At 43.9% G+C, this 17,435-nt stretch overlaps 2 protein-coding genes across 3 annotated transcripts in view; both read left to right on the top strand.

Moving 5' to 3' along the window:
• smurf2 (SMAD specific E3 ubiquitin protein ligase 2) overlaps positions 1–8,921 on the top strand; it is a 45,042-nt gene extending 36,121 nt beyond the window's left edge. The window contains exons 13-19 of the mRNA XM_072368358.1: positions 1,155–1,258; positions 1,452–1,566; positions 2,992–3,170; positions 3,562–3,820; positions 3,952–4,153; positions 5,215–5,290; positions 6,546–8,921. Of these exons, the coding sequence (XP_072224459.1) occupies positions 1,155–1,258; positions 1,452–1,566; positions 2,992–3,170; positions 3,562–3,820; positions 3,952–4,153; positions 5,215–5,290; positions 6,546–6,645 (1,035 nt within the window). The 3' untranslated portion in view covers positions 6,646–8,921. The remainder of the gene's footprint in view (positions 1–1,154; positions 1,259–1,451; positions 1,567–2,991; positions 3,171–3,561; positions 3,821–3,951; positions 4,154–5,214; positions 5,291–6,545) is intronic.
• A 1,365-nt stretch (positions 8,922–10,286) lies between these two features.
• ddx5 (DEAD (Asp-Glu-Ala-Asp) box helicase 5) lies at positions 10,287–15,688 on the top strand. 2 transcript variants are annotated; one of them, XM_072369469.1, is made up of 13 exons: positions 10,287–10,439; positions 11,123–11,288; positions 11,381–11,477; positions 11,565–11,698; positions 11,815–11,880; positions 12,095–12,236; positions 12,333–12,493; positions 12,585–12,757; positions 12,858–12,968; positions 13,072–13,133; positions 13,239–13,298; positions 14,585–14,819; positions 14,956–15,163. In XM_072369469.1, exons 1-13 carry the CDS (start codon positions 10,393–10,395, stop codon positions 14,981–14,983), a joined length of 1,482 nt encoding a protein of 493 aa, XP_072225570.1. In that variant the 5' UTR covers positions 10,287–10,392; the 3' UTR covers positions 14,984–15,163. The 2 variants fall into 2 exon arrangements, with proteins under 2 accessions (XP_072225570.1, XP_072225569.1); XM_072369468.1 differs by having other exon boundaries at positions 10,289–10,439; positions 14,585–14,806; positions 14,956–15,688.
• The last annotated feature ends 1,747 nt before the right edge of the window (positions 15,689–17,435 follow it).

The following is a 17,435-nucleotide window of genomic DNA, read 5'->3' as shown; positions in this document are numbered from 1 at the left end:
CCTTTTTTTTTTTTTAATCAGAACTGCAGCCAACAAAGAAACCTTTTGAAATGCAACTGAGCAGAAATTCGGTTTCTAACCGAGCACGTAGATTTTCTGCCCCGTAAATAAAAGCCACAATATTCGATCATCGTGTACCCGCAGCGCTCCTTGCAGTTATCCAGGTTATTCCCACCGCCCCGTAAAGGCTTTTGTCTCCCCTGTTTTTGGTCTTTGCTCAAGCAGCTTGGCTGTGAAAGGGATTTCTCTCACAAACACTTATCTATGATGTGCCAGTGCACTGTTCAAAATCTAAAGCAGATCTCTTGTTTGGGACGATGATTTTCTCAGTGGGGGAAGTATTTTCTTTTTTTTTTCTTATAGATATTTATATACATCTATATTCCTGCATCAAGGAGTTGCAGGGCCTTCATCAGAACAACACCACCTGCAACAGACTGCCTGACCCTCATAAAATATGCGCTGGAATGTGCTGGAACGGGCGCGTCTGTTAATCTGGACGAAGACATTTTTGTTGGCTGATCTCAGTGTAAGAGAGGGTGGGAGGATAGGGGGTGGGTGTGGAGGCAGAGGACGTTTTGAGGTTGAGCGAGACATAACTGCATAGCTTCTCCAGACCAACAGAAGCATTAAATTATGACTGAATAGGAAAGTGTTAGCTGGACGACTGTCAGAGCTGTCTGTACTTATTTTTTTGGTGGAGATAAGAACATTCCCATTTTTCCCTCAGCGCCCCTCAGTTGTCTGCTCTATCTTGAGGGCATAGTGGAACCTGGCAGCGGAAGAGGCCGTGTTATTAGAGTCTTATGGCAGTGTTTATTATAACTGCTCCTAATCCACTTTAAATGAGCCCTGTCCACGTGGGATGAGCACTGGCTGAGGCGGAGACATCTCGGCATCACAACAAAGGGGGAAAAAAAGTGAAATGACTGCTGTAACACCACAGTGCAAATGTCTTGTTCCTTCCATAACTGCTAAACAATCGTTGCTTTCAGAACAGAGCAATCGCTGTATCTTTTGAAATATTCATTTTCTGCTGTGTTGAATGTGCGCTCAGACAGGCTCAGACTGTTTTTTATTGGAGGCCGTGCAAAAGCTGACGGTTCTCCAGGGTTGTGGCTGTCACTGATGAGGTGTTTCTGTACGTCTCGCAGGAATCGTATCGGCAGGTGATGAAGATGAGGCCGAAGGACCTGTGGAAAAGGCTAATGGTGAAGTTCAGAGGCGAAGAGGGGCTCGACTATGGCGGGGTGGCCAGGTAAGGACGAATCATTGAAACTCTTCGGAAATGCTCTCTGCTGTTTAGCCTGTTCAGTTCCAGCCATCTCTTCATCACGAGGGTTCTATTGTCTACATTTAGAATTACAGCACAGTGGGTATACGTGGCATCTGTTGTCTTCCTCATCTTTCCTCTACCCCTCCTCTCCTCCCGCGTGTCGCACTCTGTGCAGGGAGTGGCTCTACCTGCTGTCGCATGAGATGCTGAACCCGTACTACGGCCTGTTCCAGTACTCACGAGATGACATCTACACGCTGCAGATTAACCCCGACTCTGCTGTCAATCCTGTGAGTCGCAAACTGTGTATGCTTATGATGTCAGTTTGAAGCAAACTTTAGAAAGGTGAAAGTGGAAAATGGCCCGTTGTCACTAACTGGTTTGTAGTTGATTATAGATGATGAGGGTGGAAATAACACCTTTCATCTACCTGTGTGCAGTCAGTAAGCAGCCTGCTGTCCTCATTGCTTCACACAGCCCTTTGAACTATTGGATAATATTTTCTAAAGGATCATTCAGACTCTCCCAGGTCACTGCAGTCTTAAAATTCTGATTAGGACGAGATGTGGATAACGACTGTGGGATTCAGCGCCTTTTCCACCAAAACGGTTCCAGAGCTGGATAGGCCTATTTTAGACCCAGTTCTTTTCTCTTTGGGACTTCCAGAGCTGGTCTAGAGTGAAAGACTGCTCATGTCAACCAACCAGAGCAAGTAAACTGTGACCGCCATGTTTAAAAAATAAAAGGATAATAATCTAGAGCCAGTGCAGCATTTAGTCTGATTACTCTTGTTTGTACGGGCGTCCATAAGTAACCGGTCAGCTGTGCTGAGCATTCACAAGCACAACTGTTGCTTAGAGCAGTGTTTTTAAGCTAAACAGGTGAGAATGAGACGAACTTTGGAGGTCATCCGTCTTCCTGCACCGTGGTCCTCTGCAAAAAAAAAAAATCCGAATCTGTTAGAGGGAGAGTCAAACATGTATTGGAAGAGACGCTTAAGGTGACGTAACGGCGTGGCTCTGTTGTGGCTCTCTGGCAGTGGAAAATCAAACCAGCTCTTAGCTGGGACCCACATTTTTATTTCTTTGGCTGGAACCCAACCTTAGAACTGGCTCTGGCACCAGCCCTGAACCAAAGTCAGGCTCACGCACTCACCGCTGGAATGAGCTTCAAAATGCAGCCCTGCTTCCAGACACTTCCTCCCTTAAATAGTTTTAAGGGTCTTTTTCAGAACTGCCTGTTGTAGTTTTATTTGTTTTAACTGGAGGAGAAACGCGTTATTTATATAGATTCTTCTTCCTTTCAGACCGTGGTGCAAACATGTGCATTAAAATGGCATTTGTTACCATGCTGTTGAGTGTTTTGGAGTGGAGCAGACACCACCACGGGCCAAAGAATATTTGATCTCATCTAACACAGCTTTATCACTCTGTTTGAGTTGGCATCGGTCCACTGAACGATAGCGGACCAGAGAGTGGGAATGATCTTGTTGGAAGATGTCTACCTGAGTGAAGCAGCTGTTAAACTGTTGTGTTTGGACTCATCCTATCTGGTTATTTACAGCTATGATCACGTAGAGACAGATTCATGTTGTACGGTCTTAGTCGTTTGAGGAAATTCCCCCCTGGGTCAGAGAGGGTTTGTGTAGGTTAAATGAATGTTGAAAACATGCTTTGAGGTTCTGCTGCTATCTTGTCATTTTCTTCTCCCTGTAGGAGCACTTGTCATACTTTCACTTTGTGGGCCGGATCATGGGGATGGCGGTGTTCCATGGCCACTACATAGACGGGGGATTCACTTTACCCTTCTACAAGCAGCTGCTGGGTAAACCCATCACCCTGGACGACATGGAGTCTGTTGACCCCGACCTGCACAACAGCCTTGTTTGGATCCTGTACGTCCAAGACCTATTTTACTCAAAGTCATGACAAGATAGACTTTTATGTATGAATATAAAGCATTTCTGGATCTTTACAATGTGTTTATCCCCATATGATGCTCAGAGTTCCTGTGTTCTGATCATAGATGGAACCATAACTGGGGGGGGGGGGGGGGGGGTAGTTCTCTGTAGAAAAATCAGCATCCTGAATCCTTACCTTAAAGACAGCGCCCCCCGGGGGTCACATCCGACTTCTACATCAGTCATCTCTTAAGCACGCCTGTTGAAAATGCTCACAAGTTAAACCAAATGCACCTTTTTTTATATATATATATATATCAGAGCAAATCACCTTTTCTTTTCCTTTCCCTTTCTTGTTTTTAACCATCGGTACATCTGTCACCAGGGACAACGACATCACAGGTGTGCTGGACCACACCTTCTGTGTAGAGCACAATGCTTATGGGGAGATCATCCAGCATGAACTCAAGCCCAATGGTAAAAGCATCCCCGTCACCCAGGACACCAAGAAAGAGTACGTCCGCCTCTACGTCAACTGGCGCTTTCTGCGAGGCATCGAGGCCCAGTTCCTGGCTCTGCAGAAGGGCTTCAACGAGGTCATCCCCCAACACCTGCTCAAGGCTTTCGATGAGAAGGAGCTGGAGGTATCTGCTCTCCTCTGTAGTCCATGACGTGTCCATGACATATTGCATGAGTTTAACCGCACGTTTGTATTGTTTTCTATTTGTTTGTTTTTTTTCGATCCAACACGCTGAAATGTTTTCTGTCCCCTCAGCTGATTGTTTGCGGTCTGGGTAAAATCGACATCAACGACTGGAAGTCCAACACGCGGCTTAAGCACTGCACTCCAGACAGCAACATTGTGAAATGGTTCTGGAAAGCCGTGGAGTCTTTCGATGAGGAGCGCAGAGCCCGGCTGCTGCAGTTTGTCACAGGTTCCTCAAGAGTTCCCCTGCAAGGCTTTAAGGCCCTCCAAGGTAAAAACCCCGGGGACAAGATTCTAAATATTAGCCAGGTTGTGTAGTTTCAAGCGGTTTGAGAAAGAAAAAAAGGCAGTAGAGTAGTTTTTTTTAGCTTGACATTGGCGGGCTCTGTGAACACACTCTAGCGTGTGTGCTGGAATATCTTTGGATCTTGGTGTGTGTCTGTCTCTGGGTTGCGCTGACCTGGAATGAACCCCTCGGCCTACACGTAGTGCTGTGGTTCAGTGAGTCTGCCCTGGCAGACAGCGCTGCCCAGACACAGAGCACCCAGGCATGATGAGTACAAGGTGATCCGCTGGCAGACAGCACCCTTCCACACCTTACGTAACGTGGCTGTCTTTCTCAGGCGAAACAGCTGCAGATCCAAAAGGTCTAGCATACAAAATGGGACTTTTAGTGGATGACCACCAGGCTGCAGTCGGGGGACTTTTAGCAGTGTATGAATGCAAATACGGCACTGAGTCATCTGACTGTTTAACAGAATAAAGGGATCTCTTTTCAGTTATAAAAGATCAAATGCAAGAAAACTGCAGAATGATAAGTGCTTTGTGGAACTGAACAAAGCATGAGCCACTAATGTTGATGTTTGTTCCTTTAATGTTTTGTTGTAACGCTTCAGCAGCACATATGTAGGTCAGTCCATCATTCGCAGAAGTGTGTCAGGTCTCGGGAATGTCAACACGTTACGTATGACACAACACAACACAGTCCACGGTTATCTGCCTGTTCCTTTCAGCACATTTTCTCTCTCTGAGTGTACTGTAGTGCTTCTCTGCACTGATAAATGCAATTTCAGAAGCTATTTGAGATCTGAATGTGAAATCTAACCAGTGCTGAATAATGAATGTTGAAGGTTGAAAACTTTACAACCTTCCGGTCTCTGTATGCTTTGGAAATGCTTTAAACAAATGTCAGTGTACATTTTTGTGTCCCCGGTACCCGCTCAGGTTTGTTTGTAGCCAAACCCCAATCTGGCTGCAGCTGCAGAGCACAGATGTTCCTTCGCTGTGCGCTTGTGTTAAAGTTCTGTTTCGCTTCATTGTTTTTTCCTACAGGCGCCGCCGGCCCGCGACTCTTCACCATCCACCAGATTGATGCCAGCACCAACAACCTGCCCAAAGCCCACACCTGGTAAGGGAACTGTCACATTTCTAGAAGCTTCTCACCCCCCCCGCTGCAGAGTACTGCTGAACCGTCTCAAAGCGGCCCACACTGGTCATGCGGCAGCCGACAGAGCAGTGAAGCTAGGAAGTGCACTTCAGCTGCACTGCCTCATAATCTGTTGATTTGACACATTTTTATGGGTTGTGGGTGTTTTTATTTGCGCCTTTAAATGTAGCCGCTGTGAAAGAGTCAGATGTTAAACTTTAATTGCTCACACTCACTTGCTTTCTTGCTTTCCCAATTCATTCTTAAGCTTGCGGTGTTGGTGGGCGCTCTGTCGGGTGTCCTATGAACTATTAATCTATGAAAGAATGATGAAACTACAGTTTTCAGTGTCACATAGGTGGCTCCCTTTTAATCCAGCTAGATCACCATGGTAACTTCTGAACTCACACAGCCTGTTCCGGTGAGTCTTGGCTTAAATCATCCAGGAAAAGGGACCGTCATTCGCTTTCGTGATGATATCCCAGACAGCAAAAATCAGACTGAAACATTTGAATGTTGTCGGGCAGAAAAAATGACGTTAGTCAAATTAAACTTTATAGCCAATCAGACCATACAACAAGCAGTGGTCAGGTAAGTGAAATTGCAGTTTTTTTTTAACAAACATGCCCAGAAAAACATGGTCATGAGATTTTCATGAGTGAGTTGAGCAGTCTGATGGCCTGTGGGAAGACTGAGTCTGGGAGTCTCGCACCTCATGCTGCAATAACGCTTATCAGACAGCCGGAGGGCGAACTCTCTGTGTGCAGGGTGGGAGGGATCTTTGTTTCTTTGGGTGGCTCTGTCACTGCAGAGAGCAACAAGCGATTATCAAACAGCGAACAGGGAATCTATCATTTAACCTACATCTTAACAGTCAACTCGGCTTTTATATCTTACAAGCGGAGAAGAAATTTCTGTATTTCTGATATCAGCTATAACGAGAATTTAAAACATGAGTCAGTCTGAGCCTATACAGTATATCAGAAAATGCTCCGTCAATACAAATCTGCTTCGATTTGGCCTATGACATGATTTCTGTGTTGTCATGCAGCCGTTTGGGAGCTGAATGTACTTTTCAGGGTTGTGTTGCACTTGCTTTGTAACGCGCTCCTCCAGCACGAATGTCACCAGTGGGACTGTTGTGTGTACAAATAACTCGACAAGTCATTGTTCCTGCTACGCTTGTGTCGGGGTTTACCTCTATCTTAAGGGCTGTTTCCCTCTCCTGTTTTTCCAGTTTCAACCGGATCGACATTCCTCCCTACGAGCACTACGACAAACTTTACGACAAGCTGCTCACTGCCATTGAAGAGACGTGCGGCTTCGCTGTGGAGTGAGTCTCCGACGCTTGTGGAAGTCAACAACAACCAGAGGCAACATAGTTTGACCATGATGAGCCACCGTCCACAAATCAGTCCATTCAGAGGGGGTGTGGGTGGGGGGTGGGGTTGGTGGATGTTTGCTTCAGCAGGGGACGCTCATACTCTGGTGGCCGGGCTGAGGGAGGGTGGACCAGAAAATGTCATGACTGTGGGTTGTATTTATACAAACCCCACAAGCCCTCCTTATTATCTTTTTTTTTTTTTTAATTGATTGAAAAGGATCTCTTCAGCTGCTAATAACTCAGACTATTTACTAACTTTTTCATTTTAGCATTTAAACACAAAGTAGACCTTACTACATGTAGCAAATGCTCCATCTTAGCACACAGAACACAAGGTCAGCCCACTCTGAAAACAAAAAGCGCATTTACAGGACTGGTTTGTTTCGAGGACAGGGTTATTGTCGGTCTCCGCGACCACTTGAGAAGGCAAGACGAGATACCGAGTTGCAACCGACTGTTTACAACCTTCTCCAAAGACGACAGCAGAGGGGCCTTCCGCTCCTGAGCGCTGCATTCCCAGAAGCCCGTTTCACACATTGGACAGCTAGCTGTGTTTGAGAATGAGTACATGAATGAGTCGCTTGAAATGTGATATTTTTGTATAACAGGGAAAAAGAACACACATGATATTCTATATAATATATATAATTTATTGCTGTTATATTTCAGAAACCCCCTTTTCCATTGTTTGAGACAAAAAAAAAAATCTTTGACACGTTACTGTTACGTTTTTAAATTATGGAATTATCGATGATTTGTGAGAGCAGGAGTTGACTGAATTTCACTAAAGAATGCTGTGGTGGTTTTTTTTTTTTGTTTTTTTTTAAATCTCTGGCGTTGTACACGCAGAGGTTTGTCTCAAAGGGCAAAAAAACTCCCAACAAATGTCCTCAGAGTGCCATAATCATTTTGGAAAGAGTGGATCTTTGCAAATATTGAACTGACCCTTTAAATTCTACTGATTTCATCCCGGAGCTGCATATGGTGGTGAGATTTTTCTTTTTTTTTTTAAAGTCACCTGTAGCTGGACTATACTCATGTCACTGGCAAAAGCGTGCGCCATTCATATCAAATGGTATTTTCTCAGAAGAACCCAAAGTCCACTTCGTGCTGCCTCCGTGTCATACTGAAAAACAGAAGACCCCGTTCTACCTTCCACTCATGCGGTGCTAAACAGCGTTCACCTTTGTTTTTATATCAGCAACCCGGCTCACTGGCAGACTACCGCTTTAAGTGCACAGAACACTACTCGTACCTGTTTGTGGCCTCGAGAGCTCTAACTAGCCACATTCTCAGGAGATGTCATATGTAGTTTGCGGTGTCGGTTTGGTTGGAAACTAACACTAACTATTTGTCATTTTCCTTAATTTTAAGGGATTCAAAGAAAAAAAAAAAGAAGAAAAAAAAGTAGTCATTTGCTTTGATGTGCCCACAGCAGACCGTTAACATACGGCAGTAGTTGCATGTCTCCACGTGTGCTTTTGGTTGAAAGGACTGAACTGAATGAGACGAGCTCCTGTTTTAAGCCTGCTACACAGTCCTGTTTGTGAGGAATCAAGGGGGGGGGGGTTTCTACGACTACAAATAAAACTCTTGAATGTTTGGTTTGTTTTTTTAAGGAAAAAAAAAAAAGATGCTGTTTGTCTTTCAATCTCTAAAGACCGCGGACTGTTCTCAACTTTTGCATACACTTTTAGAAAACATGGGGGGGGGCTTCTTTCACAAGCGTGTGCAGAGTGAAAAGTGTCCTCAGACGGTGCTTTGTACAGTAATAAACTGTTCGTGTGTGTGGATCAAACCAACTGTAATTTATCTTTTAACTTAAAGTAGAAAGGTTTTTCTTGAATTGCACACAAACAGAACGAGGTCGCCGTGTGTATTTGATGGCGACTTCCACCACAGATATGAATTCATCCTTTGGGTCCAGTGCACAAGCTGATCACCCAACTGTCTGTTCCTACACTACATCGCTCAGCAGTGCCCCACAGCTGCCTCCCATCAAACTGAACTTTTTATCCAACGAGTCAAAGTTGAGGGGACGCCGCTGTTTTGTTTAGTTTTTTTTCCTCTCCTAAATGGCATGATCCACTAGCAGGACTATATCTCTCATAGCTGACTGATGCAATTTTAAGTATGTTAACACTATCATTTTGTAAGAGTATTTTATTTTTGTGTGTAATTAGTTCTAATTAAACCTGCCTTTGTCTAACAATGTAAGGCCTTGTACAATTATATGTCCTGTCCTCTTTTTTTGTGGGGGGGGGGGTTATTGCATCGATAGTGTGCTTGAACTGGTCCTTTTGGTACAGGAATGATTTAGACGTGATCAGTTTTTCGTGGTGGGTGTGGGGGGTTGCAATAGCTTCAGCTTTACATCTGAATGGGAAATGTTGCAGACCACCCTCTGTGAACTCACTGATACCGTTTTGGATTTAAATGTCTGGCAGATTGGCTCCAAGGGGGGGTAGGAGAGAAGAGTAAAATGACAATGACTGACCGGGGTGTCTCATGTGCTTCCAACCAAACGAAAGAGTGCTGCAAACCAGACTTTTTGATGCCGATTAGGGTTCATACTTTAGTGCTTTTTTTAAAAGGAATATTTGTTAATAAAAAAGGCCTGTTGTCTAGAATTGATATAACCTCGAGCTGATTGCTATAATTCACGAAAGCTACTTTAAAACACACAGAGTCAGACTGAAACATGAACGCATGCAATATGTCTTTTTTTCTTCTCTCAAATGATATTTTTTAACATTGATGTACAGTTTACACAGATGCAGTTTCCAGTCTTTTAGAATATAGTGGTTCCATTCAATAACACCATAAAAACAATGCATTTTTCCCTTGGTGCTGAGAGTAGAACTCACTCTTTCTAAACACGTCTATTTACATGTGTATTAAACTATATAATTGTCATTTATAATCTGTATGTATCGAGGTAAGAGGTAACGGTTTTCTGTCACACTTAAAAAAAATAGTTCTAAAAGCAAGCTTTAAGAATTCCAAAGCCATTGAGTAGAGAAATCATCAAACGTTCAAATATAGGTGTGATTAAAAGGGGAAATAAATGCACACAAAGACGAAAAGAACTTTTGGTTTATGTTGGTCCTCGTGACGTAACTTACTGTAATACAAGTATGGATCGGAAGCAAGCCGAGTGACCACGTTTTTTTCTTCTAGTACATATACATCCGCCAACATTTGTTGCAGTCATCAAATAGAGCCGCCAGTGTTAAGACAAACTGCTTACGTTTTCAAATGCCAGTGTTTTCGAGTATAGTAAAACAGATAAATACAAAAAATACAAAAGCGTATTTTACGCCATTAGTGCACAAACACTTATGTGCAAAATTTGGGTGTGTTCCAAAAGCTTACGATACTACGCTTCCTTGAATGCAATCTAAAAAATGTATTGATTAGAAAATTGGGATGTATATATGAGGTTGTTATTTAAAAAGCAAACAAAGAGCAGCTGCTTTGTTTACGTCAACGTGTTATGTTGTTGAAGATTTAATCACAGCGGCATGCCTGAGTCGAAACTCTTGCGGCGGATGAATACATCGGAAGGGGTAGTTTTTATATAAACCGGGCCTAATTTTTCTTTACCGGCATTTCAGCACCACTGCCGGCCGCCGTTTCTATCACCAGGAAAAGCCACAGTTTATTTATCTTTTTTAAATTTATACATTTACTTTACACCATGCCAGGATATAACGATAGAGACCGCGGCAGAGACAGAGATAGAGGGTAAGTGGATTTTCTTATCCGTGAAAACGGTTTTTACCGTCGCGTGAAATGGCTGACGAGACTTAAAACCAGAAAAAAAGAACTGGTTCTCTTTTGTTTAGATTGGTCAAATAAACTGCCGGACGTTACTTGAGATTCGACGGTTCGTAGCAAAAAATCGAACACTGGTCAGGAAACTTGTATTACTTATCCGAAGAAGCCGGTGAAAAAAAGTCTGTCGTCGTTGACTTTGGCTCGAGGCCTTGTTTGGCCTCGTGCCCACAAGCCCGTGCCTCGGCACGACTGCATTTTGTTAGCTTTAACTTTGGCACAACCAGGGTTTCATTTCTCCACTACAGCAACCTCATAATAATAAAACAGTTAAGACCTAAGACAGAAGTACATTTTATCATAGTCTTTCTTTTCATATGGTTGAGTTACCCGGATGACTCATTTGTGGCTAACACGGACTGATAAATATTGGTAATGCTAACGTAGCTGGCTAGTCGGCCTTTCGCCATGTGGCGGCGTGAATGCGGATACAAAATGCCGGCTTTTCCCCCCATTGTTCCTCGGCTGATTGGTAAAATACAACAGCTTGAATAACAGGCCGACGCTTTGAACTCAAGCCTTGCGTTATTTTACACTACCATTCTGAACCCACTCTCTACTAAAAAAAAAACAACTAATTTCATTAACTGCAGCTATGGCGGTGGACCTCCTCGGTTCGGTGGAGGCCGTGGTGGAGGCGGGGGAAAGTTTGGCAACCCCGGTGACCGGCTTCGGAAGAGACACTGGAACCTGGACGAGCTTCCAAAGTTTGAGAAAAACTTTTATCAGCAGCATCCAGACGTCTCCCGCAGACCACCGGTATGTATGCAACTGTAAACACGAGCAGTGTTCCGCACGTGTTGGCGTTATGCAATCGACTCTGACCATTGTAACTCCTCTCCAATTTGCAGCAAGAAGTTGAACAATACAGAAGGTCCAAAACTATCACAATGAAGGGGAGAGACTGCCCAAATCCCATCATAAATTTCTGCGAAGCAAACTTCCCCTGTAAGTGTTTAAACTACTGAAGATTAATAAAACAATGAATCTCAAAGGGAGTTGCGCCGTTCTAAAACTTATATGCTTTTCTTTCAGCCTATGTGATGGAGGTGATCAACAAACAGAATTTCACCGATCCGACACCTATCCAGGCGCAGGGATGGCCTGTGGCGCTGAGTGGCAAGGACATGGTCGGCATTGCACAGACTGGCTCTGGCAAGACCCTTTCCGTAAGTAGAATTTTTGTTTGCTTGGACCTTTTCAGCTTTCTGAATGCAACAGACAGGTCTGCGTCATATGACCTGTGTACCCATTGTCTCGTGTACTGAAATTATTTTCTCTACAGTACCTGCTGCCTGCGATTGTCCACATCAACCACCAGCCTTTCTTGGAACGTGGGGATGGTCCAATTGTAAGTTGTAATCGCCTATTTGTTAGTATATTGTTGTGTTAGCTATGTAAACGGTCATTTTTCAAAGAAGTATTGACTTAACATTTGCTGTCATTTTTACTTTACTTTTACTGAGCATTTAAATCTAGAGACTTCTTCTATATGCATCTTGACTATGAAGTAAGTGTTGCTACCTAATTTGTTTTTCAATATTTAAATTTTTTTCCCTTAACAGTGTTTAGTACTTGCGCCAACTCGTGAGCTGGCACAGCAGGTGCAACAGGTGGCTGCAGAATATGGCAGAGCTTCTCGTCTCAAATCCACCTGTATTTATGGAGGGGCACCAAAGGGACCCCAGATCCGTGATCTGGAAAGAGGTACTACAAGTGTTTTGTTTTTCTTCCATAAGCACTGGAATGTTTGTCCATGAATACAGTTGGTCTCCATTAACACCTTTTTATTTTTTATTGCAGGTGTGGAGATTTGCATTGCCACTCCGGGAAGACTCATTGACTTCCTTGAGGCGGGAAAGACTAACCTTCGCAGATGCACTTACCTTGTGCTAGATGAGGCAGACAGAATGCTCGACATGGGCTTTGAGCCACAGATTCGTAAAATTGTCGACCAAATCAGAGTACGTATCTTTTTAGATGTGTTGCATGTAACAAACCTGCTGGAGGTGACTGAATAAGTTGACGGGAGTTTGACCAGTTTGTCCTCTTTAGCCTGATCGACAGACTCTGATGTGGAGCGCGACTTGGCCTAAAGAGGTTCGCCAGTTGGCAGAAGACTTCCTGAAGGAGTACGTGCAGATCAACATTGGGGCACTCCAGCTCAGTGCCAATCATAACATCCTCCAGATTGTGGATGTTTGTAACGATGGAGAGAAGGAAAACAAGTGAGTATTTAGTCTGTGGCAGTAGATGTCAACATAAGTGTCAACATTGGACGTTAATATTATTTAGTTTTGAACTAATTGAATGAATGATTCTCTGTAGACTCATCCGTCTGCTTGAAGAAATCATGAGTGAGAAAGAGAACAAGACCATCATCTTTGTAGAGACAAAGAGACGGTGTGATGACCTGACCCGGAGGATGAGAAGGGATGGGTAGGTATTTAAGATTAAGTAGTGACTTGTAGTATAGTTGCTTTTGTTGTGCAGAGTTTTTATTTTATTTTTTTTTTTAATTGACACAATCCTCAATTCTTAGGTGGCCGGCTATGGGAATCCATGGAGATAAAAGCCAACAGGAGAGAGACTGGGTTCTCAATGGTAAAGTTGTTTAACAGATTAATCTGAAATGTACAACAAACAAGTGTCTGATTCAATTATCATTTTTGATAATTGTTTAACAATCTTTGTCCTTTTATTTTCTAGAGTTCAAATTTGGGAAGGCCCCAATCCTCATTGCTACAGATGTTGCGTCCCGAGGTCTAGGTCAGTATCTGCCTTGAATTCCCTTTATACTTGAAAACTATTTTTAAAAAAAGAAAGTGTATTTGCTTTCTTTAACTCTTCTGCTTCTTTCTGAGTTTCTCCCCTGACCTGAAGGAGCAGTCTGTATGGCAGGGCCTTGGCATGACAAGCCCAGGTATCCAGAGGGGGAAGGAGGATTCTTGGAGGTGTCCTGACTGGGGAGGCACGGGTCTCACAGTCATGCAGATGAACAGAGGTGACCAGGCCCAAGTGCTGCATAACGCGCTGGCCTGCCTAAAAAGGGGGCGAGTCGAGGGCTTGCCACAGTTCCTCCCCCAAATGCTCGCGTGTTCTGTGGCAATGGTTTGGACTGCTTTACACACCCAGGCTCTAACTGTCCCAGCTCAAAGCCCATCTCCTCTGTCTCCTATTGTCTTGCATGTGTATTTGGGCACTGCATTGCAAGTCATTTAAGAAGGTGCTTTCTGTTCAGACTTGTAAAGCATGGGTGGCATTAATGATGCAGTTTCCTAAACTTCTGTCTGAAGAGCAGTCCTTGTTTTAATGCTCAGACCTTCACCTCTGTAATGACATGGCTACTGGCGCTTTTTGGTGACAGTGGGACATGGTAGTTGGACACAGTTGGACAAAATCCAAGCTCACACTCCTCCCTCACCTGCGTTTCAAAGTCATGTCGAGACCTGCCAACGAGAGACATTATGATCAAGTGAACACTGGGTCTGGAAAAAGCTTACCATGCTGAGAAGTGGTTGCACTGTAGACATCCTGCAAACGGGCTCAGGTCTATAGGTTCTTTGCAAGAGACTAAAGTGTGAGCTTAATGACCAGCAGCTCCTCAGTGTGCGTGTCAAAGAAACCTGGGTAGTTTTTAGGGAGTAATGTGCATAGTAGCCTTCATGTGTTGAGGGTCACTTGACAATATGTGGGGTGTGCGCTGCAATGGGAATGGACTAGTGAATGCATACTCCAAAAAAAATGGTAAGGCTGCTTATCCATTCTTTCTGAGGGTGGTTTGGCAGTGATTATAAGTGGGAGGGTTTTTATTCTCACTGGATTAGGAGCTAATGGAGTGTGCATTGTTTATCTTTTCCCACCGTAGTCTCCCCATAGGTTAGCTGTTTAATGCCAGTCTTTTTCAGCCTTGGGGATTTTAACCAGCCTTTTCACCTCATGACAGGACTAACTTGCCTTTTTTTGTTTTTGATCTGGTTGTCGTGGTGGCGATGGCACACGTCTCTTGTGTGCTGCCTTTCTCCTTTCTGCCACACTACAACATAATCTTACAGATGTTGAAGATGTGAAATTTGTCATCAACTTTGACTACCCCAACAACTCTGAGGACTATATCCACCGCATTGGCAGAACGGCTCGTAGCCAAAAGACAGGCACAGCCTATACCTTCTTCACTCCGAACAACATGAGGCAGGCTGGCGACCTCATCGCTGTGCTCCGAGAGGCCAACCAGGCCATCAATCCCAAGCTCCTCCAAATGGCAGAAGATAGAGGAGGTAAATCTAATTGGTGAGATACAGAAACTGTGCTGTGACTTGGCAGCCGCTTTTTTTATCTTTCCCTGCTGCTTTGATCTGTGGCTGGATTTTACTTTGAACGTTTGCTTCAAGATGTGTAGCAAATCTTTTTTTCCTGTTTCTCTTAGGTCGTTCAAGGGGCGGCAGAGGTGGTAATTACAGAGACGACCGTCGGGATAGGTATTCATCTGGAAGGCGTGATTTTGGCGGTAGGGACAGGGATAACGGTAGAGGCTTTGACAATGGACCAAATAAGGCCTATGGCACAAATTCGCAGAATGGAGGCTATGGAGGCAATACCGGCAGTAGCAATGGCTACAGTGGAGGAAGCTACAATGGTAATGGACAGTCCAACTTTGGTAACAACCCAACGGGATCCTTTAACGGCCAGAACAACTTCCAGGCCCAACAGTTTGCCCCGAATAAGGCTGTCCCACAGAACGGTGTGAGCCACCCCCCATTCCCATTCCCCCAGGGACAGGCTGCACAGCAGCATCCTCCACCTCTGGTGCCGTACCCCATGCCTCCTCAGTTCCCTCAGTAAACGTACCGTATACTTGAAAGAAGTAATTTATTGCTTTTTGTCTTTTAAGTTCTATACTTAATCCAAATTTTTTTGTATTTACACAACAGGGTTAAAACTTCAACCTCTATCAAGCCTTTTTAAGATCTGTAGTGCAGCAATAGTGTTGTGCACTTTTTTGTTTTTTTTTCCTAATATTTAATTTGTTACATTCCTCAGCCATGTTAAGTTTTGTACTAGGTAATTACAGATGTATTGGTTTTCATGTGTATCATTGAAAGTGATGAGCTTCTACCTTGGAAGTGCACTGCATGATCTTTAAAATAAAACCCTCAAAAGACTTTGCTATTTGTTCATTTTCTCATAAATCCTGAGGAAAGTGTCTCACGCCCTTAATCATTTGTCCAGCAGGTGTCGCCATCTACAAACGTAGTTCTGTGGCAGCAGAAATTTGGAACATGCATGAGCTTCCTCCAGCTGTCTGCTGTTGGAAACATGGTGGTGATTCTCACTATCGCTGCTAATTTGAGTAGATTTTAGGTGAGAATCGCTTCTACCATCAAATCCTGTCGTGGTTGCCTCAGCTTCGAGCTACAGCTGCTCCACTTTGGCCAAATTACCTTCCAAAGACCGAACACCTGTACACGGGTCAGCAGCCACTGATTACCGATTAAAACTTGTTGAACTGCCTCTTTCTTGTGGGTGTGGCTGATAAGGATGTTGCTTTACACACATACACAGAACCTGACCTACAAATATGTGAGGAACTCAACACCGCCCACATAACATCTGAGGTTGTATCAACCAAAGTGACTCACTTTATCCCAATTACTGTAGATCTAAAATCCAAACGGAAGGAAGTGATCTGTTTATATATATTAACAAAATAAAACCTGATGTATCACATTACAAATGAGCTAATTGTGGAACTGTCTGCTGCCTGCAACATTCATTGAATAATTGAACATGGCGCCTTTTATAGTACGTGCATAATTAAAGTTTATTCTTCTTTACCTAAAATGCCACGTTTCTTCTGTCAAACCCACTCGGGATTATTTGGGTGCTTTGAATTGTAATCGCGCTTTAATTATCTTTTAAGCCTCTGGATACTGGAAGTATTTATCTAAATTGGCCGTGATTCACGGAGCTATCTGCTAAATCACCTTTTGTCTTCATTCAGGCCCACAACAACACACACCCAGCTTTGTTTCAGTGAAATAAAGAAATAATTATTTTTATTTGTTTGTTTTTTGTACGTTTCCAAAGACCACTTGGTGTATTTGTCACCTTTTTGGAGGCGATAAACTGCTAAATAATCGAACCTAAGTATTTTTGCGCAGTGTTAAACCTCACCTGTAAAGGTGTTAAACCTGCTCTTCAAACTATAAACCTTTGACCATTGTCTCGGCTACCTTAAGATGACCTTTCGTGGTGAGTTCTCTCTCTGAGAATAAACTGAATTGTATTGTTCACATTTCGGCTCCGTCAGCTTTTGTCTCAGCTGTGGACGAACCCTGGGGCCAGATGTGATGACCTCTGACCTCTCTGGTCCGTCTCCTTAATCCCTCCGCTCGCAGGTATGTGGGTGTTGGTTTAGGGAGGGTGTGTGAGGTTCACACCCTCTGTAAGCATGAAACGCGGCAGCATGCTGATCGTACTGCTTCGCACCGAAGCGGAAAGGAAAGTCACATTGTTTCTCTTCCGTAAGCGGAAGTGCTTTAAACTCCCACCACCCGCTTTATGATAAACTCCACATACCTCGGCTGTGCTCTTGAACAAACACTCCCATTCGAGATGCTGCTGTCTTCCATTCCATCTTTGTGATTACTACTTTTTTTCACCCGTCTCTCCTTTAACTGCAGGTGAACTTGACATTCCTCACCCCAGACCTTGACTCCTGTGTAATGTGCACAGGGCGTGTGTCTGATAAGTACTGATACCACGAAGAGAGCACTCTCCACCACTCTCACACCGTGAGGCCAAACGATTAGTGGCGCCTTTGTGAAAACTGAACCACTTGTATTTCAGCATTCCGACGCCTTACAGTACAAAGGCAAAAATGACTCCTCCCGGCAGGATCAAATT

The sequence above is a fragment of the Leuresthes tenuis genome, unplaced genomic scaffold (genome assembly GCF_036924035.1).
Source record: "Leuresthes tenuis unplaced genomic scaffold, fLeuTen1.0.hap1 SCAF_17, whole genome shotgun sequence".
Taxonomy (NCBI): Eukaryota; Metazoa; Chordata; class Actinopteri; order Atheriniformes; family Atherinopsidae; genus Leuresthes; species Leuresthes tenuis.
The sequence above is the reverse complement of the archived record's forward strand: the minus strand, read 5'-3'. Positions and strand labels throughout refer to the sequence as shown.